Here is an 8,814-nt window from a genome sequence, read left to right on the forward strand (position 1 = left end):
CTCAGCCGGTTGTACGACCGTGACAGGGGGCCACGTTCCTGAGGGCGCGCTGTACATTGTCACGTCAAGCCAGTGGGGAGCTCTGGAAGAGACTTTGTACCTCTGTTGTAGAAGTGGCGTTGTTTACGCCTGATATCTTGGAGCCGTCACTGCACAGTCTTGAGTGGCTCCGTATGTCGCTGTAGGCGGCTGGTGGGCACCGGAAGCAGCTAGCGTTCTTGGGTGCGATCTTGTACGCGTTCCAAAATGGAACGGAGGCGTTCCGTTCCATCGAGCCGCACACGATTGGCCAATTTCAACCGCGACGTTCAAATTGACCAATCGTGCGCGGCTCGATGGAACGGAACGCCTCCGTTCAATTTTGGAACGCGCACAAGATCGCGCCCCTTGTCTGTCGGCCCATTATCCTCTGCACCGAAGAATTCAGTGAGGAGTCACGACGAGAGTTCCTCTACTCAAGCAAAGCAGCCCAAAATTCTATTGTGCCTAAATGACAACTTCTTAAGAGCTTGTTAGCTTCATGTAGTGCTCGTTCCGCCATTCCATTCTAGCGAGGGTTACATGGACTAGAACCGACATGTTGCAGACCAATCTTACCTTGAACTGCTGACTGCTGAATGGTGGCCCGTTGTCATTGCAAAGTCACCCTGGGAAGCCGTATGTTGCAAAGATGTCATTCAATTCTGAAGTCACCTTGTTCGCTGGTGGCGTCTGCTCGGGTCTGATTTCAAAAAAGAATAGAAATCGTCGACAACCATGTATACGGCACTGTCATGATGGCAAATATCAGCTCCTACAGACTCCCAAGGTAGACTTGGAACCTCATGACTTAGTAGCGGCAGTCGCGCATTTCTTAATTTGTACCTTTGGCAAGTTTGACAGCGTCGAGCTACATCCTCAATGTCGCAGTTTGTACTCGGCCATAATGTTGCGGTACCAGCAAGTGCCTTCATTTGTTTCTGCTCTTGTGTGCGGAGCATGAAGACAACCAAGTACCTCGCTGCACAGTCGTGCAGGGATAATGAGGCGATTGTTCCGGAACACGATGCCATCTTGCGTATGCAGCTCGTCGCGCAAGCTCCAGTAGGAGCTCCGTTGCTCGGGAGTGACGTCAGTCTTGTCGTTGCGCAATGCTGTGCTTGCATACTGGCGATGTTGTACCATGCTTGGGTCATGGTTCGTCTCCTGCAGGACATGACCCAGGCGCCTGTCGGGAACTTCAAGACACGCGATAGCGTTAACATGGAAATGAGCGCACTCTTCGTAGAGCTGTGCTTTATTCGGAAAACGTGATAGCGCGTCAGCAATGAAGAGTTGTTTTCTTGGTGTGCACTTAGCAGTTATATGGCATTTCTGTAGGTTCAGGTGCATACGCTGCAAGCCGAGACGGCACTGACATAGCGGGTTTTTGAAAATCATTTGGAGCGTCTTGTAATCTTACTCCACAACGACATCTTGCTGTCCAAAGAGGTACTCTTGGACCTTCTCACAGCCGGTGAAAACGTCTTCATAAGGCTTCACTACGTCATAGGAGTCTTGTTGCTTCAACGAATCAATTCGACGAACCCAGCCCAGCTTCTCTGTGACTGAGCCGTTTAGTGTCACGGATAAGTTGCATTCCACTACGAAGAATTTCGTTTCAAACGTTCCCTCAGGGCCGATCACATAAAGGCAAATACATTTTGTAGCTTTCTTTGAAAGGCAGAAAAGGTTTTTAGAGCGACAGCGCAGATTGTGACTTTCAGATGACTGCGTGATATGACTGAGCATTTCGCGTGTGTGTCGAGCTTCCAGACAACGGACGTTTCTTCAATTTTCACGATTGTAGTCCAGCGGTCATCTTTCTTGCTCCTTTGTGATAATGTCTCTAACCGGAAGTCGCCTGCCTGTTTGTCTGCATTGGCTTCCAGTGATGCCACTTATTGCTTTTTCGCTGCAAGAGTTACGCTCCTGGTTTTGCCTGCGGCTGCAGCAATGATTTTTTGTCGCATTTTACGCATGTGCGTCCTTTTGCGGGACATGCTTCCCGGACCTTATGGATTTTTCCACATTCGCTACAGCACCGACTCACTTGGGAAACTCTATTGACTTTTACATGGCCGGAGAATAATTTTAGCTAAATGGGGTTCTCTAACGTGCACCCACATCTTAGTAAACGAGCGATCTGTGTGAGCTCTGTGTACGCCACTAAATGAGTGCACTATAAAAACTTATGTACGTAAACCCCACGTCCTGTTTACCTGTTTTAATTTCTTGTCTTTAAGTCCTCCTCCCCACCGCCCTCCTGTAAAGCCGACAGGCGCGGTAAGTATAAGATACATACAAAATTCACAGGGTTTCTTATCCCTCAGACGACTTGAAGGCGAAAGCCCAAATGCAGATGCATTAAACTCCAAACTCTTAGCTCCAAAGGTTCAGTGTTCGACTCCCAACCGACGTCGTGGGTTCGGATGCATTAATTAACTTTATCTTAATTACCTTAACCTTAATTAGGTTCGCCTTCATTAACACCAAAGGTTGTGGGTTCGACTCCCACCTATGGTCGTGGATTCGAATGCTTCAATTACCTCTATTTTAATTACCTCTGCCTTAATTAACTTCGCCCTCATTACCACCAAAGGGGATGAGTTGAACTCGCACCAAAGGTTGAGGGTTCGACTCCCATCGAAGTCCGTGTGTTCAACTACGATAAATCAAATGAATAAACTACACCATGCGTATGCGAAATCACGCTACGTCTTGCTATAAGCCCTAGCACAACGCCGACATTCCCCGACGAAAGCAAGCACCGACACCAGCAGGCGACACACATCTAATAGGGAAAATTGTGAAGTATAGTGTGTTTCAGGTACATGACGAGCCGAATGCCTTTAGAACGAGCGCCTCTGCAGCAAAATTACCTGTATAACAAAGGATTGATTACATCCCGGCTTAATTATTATCTTTCATGTGTAAGTTAATACCCCTACAACAAATACAACTACAATAAAGTTGTCTGTAAAACAAAGAAATTATAGTTTCCCCGTCGACTGATTTGAAGCAGCGGCGCCGCCCCTGCTCTTCACGGACGTTACCGAGGTCCACATTGCGCTAGAGTTAACGGCAGCGCTAACTACGCTGTTGACGAATGGGCCAATAAGAGAAGTAGTCCTGCTGCACTGCTCCAGGAATCACACAGCTCGTACGCTGCTTGTCATAACGCACCAGCGGGTGCGTCGGCTGACCAATAAGTTGCAGTTGATGACGTGGTGATGTAATTGTACTTGACGACCGACGATGTGTTTTGAGCCATCCAGGGTAGAAAGAACACGAATCTCAACGGTGGCTACGGTGATGATGGCCCTGCAAACAAAGAAAAAATTTCCATGGCAAGGAAGCTGATAGCAGCAATCGACAAGCCGCAACCGTACTTTGCGAAGATCTCGAGTTTTACTGCTGAGAACGCTGTGAACCTCGATGCTATAAGTTTGGCTGCAGTCACACACTATCTCAGATGACATGCGCAAAAAAATGTACCACTGCATTTCACCAAGTCTCTCGTGAATCCGTGACACAAAAAGCTTTAATTTTGTCTAACGTGTATAGCCTGGCTCTATTGAGAGCCGTAGAGTGCAGGACCTTTACGAAAATGTGGTCTGTATAACGAAGAATTTTCGAGGTCCCCACCCTTCGATATAGATACCTTTGATTGCATTCCACTTTAATATACCAACGTGATTGTAGTTAAGTGCGTGTGCGGAAAACAAACGCTTTTTAGAATGCGGAGTCAGTATCCACTTTGCCCGTCGTAGACAGCCAGCTGCCATATCTCAATCAGTAAATGCTCAAACAGCAAGGAAAATGCTTTTTTTTCCTCGCCTCATACAAGCTGCAGCAATAGTACCGGAGCACCCGAAAGTCTCCCCGACGCATGAAAACCCCTCGTTTAAGAGCACCGCGGTGCAGAGAAGAAGCCAGCTATGCCCAAAACTGTAATTGTGCTCTCTCCGCGGTAATGGGAAGGCTCAGCAAAACCTCGAAAAGCGCAACCTCGGTGGCCGTGACACAGAGCTAATATTTCAGTAATCAAGTATATTGTATTTCGCTTCTCGGATGCATTTTTGGAATCGGTATAATCGTTTTCACGAATCTACTGCTTAGACTACCAAACAAATAAGCTTCACTCCTGGAAAACGGCAAAAAAAAATGATTAGTAACGACTACGCGAACGCCTAAATAATGCTATTCGATGCAGCATCCCGCATGTCGTGTCGGATATTCGACAATAGAAATTCGCACTCTTTGGCTGTGTCGATTGGCGAGGTCTCGACAGCTTCGCACGCGTCCGCCACCAATGACCCTTAACGCTCGGCAATCGCCGACTATGCTATCCGCTATCGTTAAAGACATGCGCGTGGTGCCAGTGTCAAGGTAAATATACCCGGTAGTGAAGCTTCCATAGAAACCCATGCGTTCAAAACATGGCGGTTCATCGGCGGTTCACGGAACTTGGCGCCATCTATGTGAGGAGAGCAGCAGTTCCGGTGGAATGAAAAATAATGAGACGCCATATCCCCTAAAAACAGAAGTAATGCCATTTCGTTCTTAAAGGCGCGAAATTTGTTTTGGTGGCCTGCCATTAGAGCTGTCCCTTCAAATGCCCGCCATTCCGCTTGATGGGCGTGTCGAGCTTGCAGCGCGGAAAGAGATGACAGAAAAGGTCAGCCGTACGGGTGTCGAAACCGCACCCTTGCACAGGCCGTGCTTTTTTATTGCGATAGCAATTATATGGACACTCAAAAGCAGATTTCTGCCGTCGGCGTCGCCGTCGCCGTCGGCGTCGCCGTCGCCGTCGCCGTGAGGTTCCGTATGACGTCAATGGAGATGAAATCGTGGCCGCGCGCCGCCGAACGCTGTATGTGCGAGTGAAAGGGCGCGAGGGACGCGCTCTTTCACGGGGAGTGAACGCACGGCGGAGAACAAACGCGCGTTCTGCGCCGTGCTTCCTTAAGGGCTGCAGAAGTAGGCGTCTCTTTCCTGCTTCCTTAAGGGCTGCAGAAGTAGGCGTCTCTTTCCTCCTTTACAATCACCATATATGTAGAGCAAACGCGCCTTCTTCCGATGCGCGAGAGGCCGTGGGGGAGGGGGGGAAGGGGGAGGGAAGGGAGGCGACGTTTAGCTGCGGCACCAAGTGCCTATTTATATCAGAGGCTCCGGCAACAGTCACCAACGCCGCACGCATTTTGAGCGAACGCGGGCAAAATGCCGACGGCGTCGACAACAGTTCGGCGCGTTGCCGGTGCTGCTGCATGTCCAAGTTTATACAGCTGATAAAGCTAATATCATTACTCCGTATATCTCTCTACAAATTTGCTATCGCAATTGATGCTTCACCTTTCAGGTGAAACTGCGACAACTTTTTTTTTTTTTGAGGCCGACGAACGCTTTAGGTGTAGAGTGCTCGTCCTATCGTCCGACACCAAGCCCATCGGCCAGCGCAGCCGCATGAAAAGAACTAAAGTAAAGTATTACCTGGCGGTCGTGACTCACCACTTTTGCCTGAACAGTTTAAGAAACTATGAAACTATACCTGCGTCACGAAATTCAGGATAACATCGACAAGCAAAATAACACAACCTGTGAGGGGGCATATTGTAACAGATGAATTTTACGTGCGCGCTTTTCTGCACTCTTCAAAAGCTGCATTGTATTGCAAGTGATCGCGGCGTCTTCAAAACAGTATTTCTTGATAATGACATTACAGAGTTGACTTTTCTTTTGCATCACGCGAATGTAAAATTGATTAGAAATATATATTTTGTTGTTGACTGAATCTAACCGTGTCTCGCTTTAATTAAAAAAGTTGGCCGCATATCTGCTTGCTTCGCTGCAAATGACATCGAAAGACGATAGTCTTCTGCCACCCCTGATAAGTAACACCCTCTCTTGTCCACCCTCCCAACCCTCACGCTCTTCCCCTCCCCTCTCACTCCTCCCATGATGGATGCAATGAAGATTTTGCTGAATTCAGTTCAAATTTACCGCGTTCGCCCTGCTCTCGTGCCATCTGTTGGGACCTTTTATTACCGTTGACTTAAAGCCGGCTGCAGAGCCGCGGCTTCAGTCGGCTTCTTTTAACGCGTAGCGTTTCCTACACCATTTCTAACGCATTCGACGGCATTTCTAACGCATTGATTTTTCATTTACTAACGCAAAAACCAGTACAATATGTATTCCTAATTAAATGAACGCTACGGATTACGGTTATGTGCCTCAAAACTCTGTACTGCTAAATTAGCCATCCTATACTCCGTTTCATACATCAGCCAGGTGCAACGCTGTAAAAGCTGCGAAAGAAGTACGGCCATTAAAATGTATTACTCCGCGCGTTCCGTCTATGCAGCGGTCTATGCTTCGCTGCGCGCCAGCGGCGTTTGCTCGCGCGAGCTTGCACGTGAGGCTGCAGCGACGGGCTGCAAATAAAACGCGCATAGCATGGCGTTTTCAGCGCAGCTTAAGAAACTAGGGTCTTTAGAGTTACGTATCTATGTATTTTCTATTAAAGGAACACACCTCCTAATACTTACCTAGTGATGTTGCGCCTCAGATATGCGTAATATTTACTTTGTGATCGATAACGTTCACAAGTATGAACAGCTGTACCAGTTTAAGTAGTGTGGGCGGTAAGCAAGTGGTCCAATTTTGGCCGGGTGGCTGAATCGGGTGACAGACAGACAAACAGACAGACAGACAGACAGACAGACAGACAGACAGACAGACCAAATTTTCAGCGTTTAAGTTCCCCAAGAAAGACTATCGTCTTTAAAAACGCTCTTTTGTTTCCCAATGTTTGTTCCCTCCAAACATATTCGCGCTTACATCGCTGCTACTATAACCACCCTTGCTGATGTCGGTGACAATTCGTTCTGAACCTCATTTCTTCTCGGAGCTTCGCGACCTATTTGGATCGACTATGACCTGCTGGGGCTCGCACGGCGAAAAAGCACAGTGAACAGCCACGGTTTCGGATGGACGCCGTGGCCCGAACCCAAGAAACTGACCTACCGAACTCCCAAAATTGTATTAAGGTAGATTAAAGCGCATTACGGTAGATTAAGGTGAAATAAAGTGGATAAGTTTGATTAGGATGGTAAACATTACAGCAAGGCGGCATCAAGTGGTATAATGTTGGTTAAAGTTATTGAAATCGGATTAAAGTTTATTAATACCCCTGTCGCACGTGCACTCGAAAGTCTTTTGAGCGAAAAGACTTCTCCCGAAAAAGAATTGCGCCCGCAGACACACGACAGGGAGCGATCTCTTTTTCAGAAGCGGTCTTTTCTGGAAGAGGAGTTCGCCGATCTCCTTTACGGCCGAAAAGGAGTAGCCTCGAAACCAGTAGGCACTAGTAATTATATATTAAAGAAACTAAGCAAATGCGTAATTTTCTGTCGCTTAGGCTCATCATAAAAATAATTTTATGTCTCGCAGAAGGTGTAGTAAACCCAGTAATGCTCATTTTCTTCTGTACTCTCGTAAGCAGGTCGAGCGGGCTGGGGATGTCACGTGATGACGCTCTTTAAACTACTACAATTAATCTTTATCTTAACGTTTCTTATGTTAAATTTATTTGAAAAACGTGTAAACAATAATTTTTCACTTTATATTTCGAGATACATAAGTTATTTTTGGCCGATATTGTTTCGAACGCTCGCGCCACGCTTTCGGTAGCGTGTACAGAAGGAAACACTAAAAGGAGATTGTCGGCGCCGTGTGTATGCTGCGCAACACCTCTTCATTCAAAGGTTTTTCAACTTGGTGAAAGACCGCTTGCGTAAAAGAGTTTTTGCGTGCTCGTGTGACAGAGGTATAAGGTTTGTATAAATTAGAGCAAGGTGGATTACGGTAGATTATGGTGGAGTTTTATTTTAAGGTGATAATTTGGACAAGTTCAAATGCTTTCGCCTTCAAATCACGTAAGGATACTTAGGTGACTGAAAACTTTTTTTTGGCACCGATTAACGCCGACGTTTTTCCTTCGCTTTCATCTCACCAGCGTAGTGCGACGCCTGTAAGTCTGCTGGTTAACCTCCCTGCCTTTCCCTTATGACTTTTCTCTCTCTTTCTCTCTGTAACTCTGCTGGCGGTGCATCTCGTCACGCCAGTATTATGAAATGCATTCAGTGCAACGCTGTACCTTGCTATCGCTCTTAATGCTAGAAATTTGAGTGAAACTGAAATATTTTTTTAACAAGCCGTTTTGTTGCTTAATGTTCCAGATAACTCTGCAGCAGAAGATGGTGAATATGGTGAATATGACTTACGAGAAAGATTCTTTGTTTTTGATGTTACAAACACCTGTTTACTTTTAAATTACGGAAGCTGGGGTAAACGTGAGTAGGCACTTTAAACATATCTGAGGGGGAACTAAGTGTTTCGGTAATTTCATTAAAGCTTTACTACACTAATCGTTGCTTCCCCCACGGCATTCATTATAATGCCTCTTCTGAAGGCAAAATAAAAATTCGGAATATCGCATTCGTGGTGCGCCAATGTGTACCGTTGGCATCGGTTCGGACCTCTGTAGGTGCTGATGGGTCAAAGTTGGCCAAGACTAGTGGATTGGTGAGAATCGTGGTAAGGCGTGAAAACGCGGCAGCCTGGCGGGAACCCCACGTAAAAGGCACGTCTTTCTTCAGAAGTTCAGTGAGTGGTCGAGCGGTTTCTGCGAAATCTTTCACGAACCGTCTCAAATAAGAACACAGCCCCACAGAACTCCGGACGTCTGTGGCAGACTCAGGTACAGGAAAAGCCGTTACTTCAGAACCTTCTCCG

At 46.9% G+C, this 8,814-nt stretch overlaps 1 protein-coding gene across 1 annotated transcript in view; it reads left to right on the forward strand.

Annotated features, from left to right (window-relative positions):
- Nucleotides 1-8,380, forward strand: part of LOC125945692 (uncharacterized) — a 55,470-nt gene extending 47,090 nt beyond the window's left edge. Inside the window, exon 7 of the mRNA XM_049667934.1 lies at nt 8,259-8,380. Within this exon, the coding sequence (XP_049523891.1) occupies nt 8,259-8,380 (122 nt within the window). The remainder of the gene's footprint in view (nt 1-8,258) is intronic.
- The last annotated feature ends 434 nt before the right edge of the window (nt 8,381-8,814 follow it).

Source organism: Dermacentor silvarum, chromosome 5 (genome assembly GCF_013339745.2).
Source record: "Dermacentor silvarum isolate Dsil-2018 chromosome 5, BIME_Dsil_1.4, whole genome shotgun sequence".
In the NCBI taxonomy this organism is placed as follows: Eukaryota; Metazoa; Arthropoda; class Arachnida; order Ixodida; family Ixodidae; genus Dermacentor; species Dermacentor silvarum.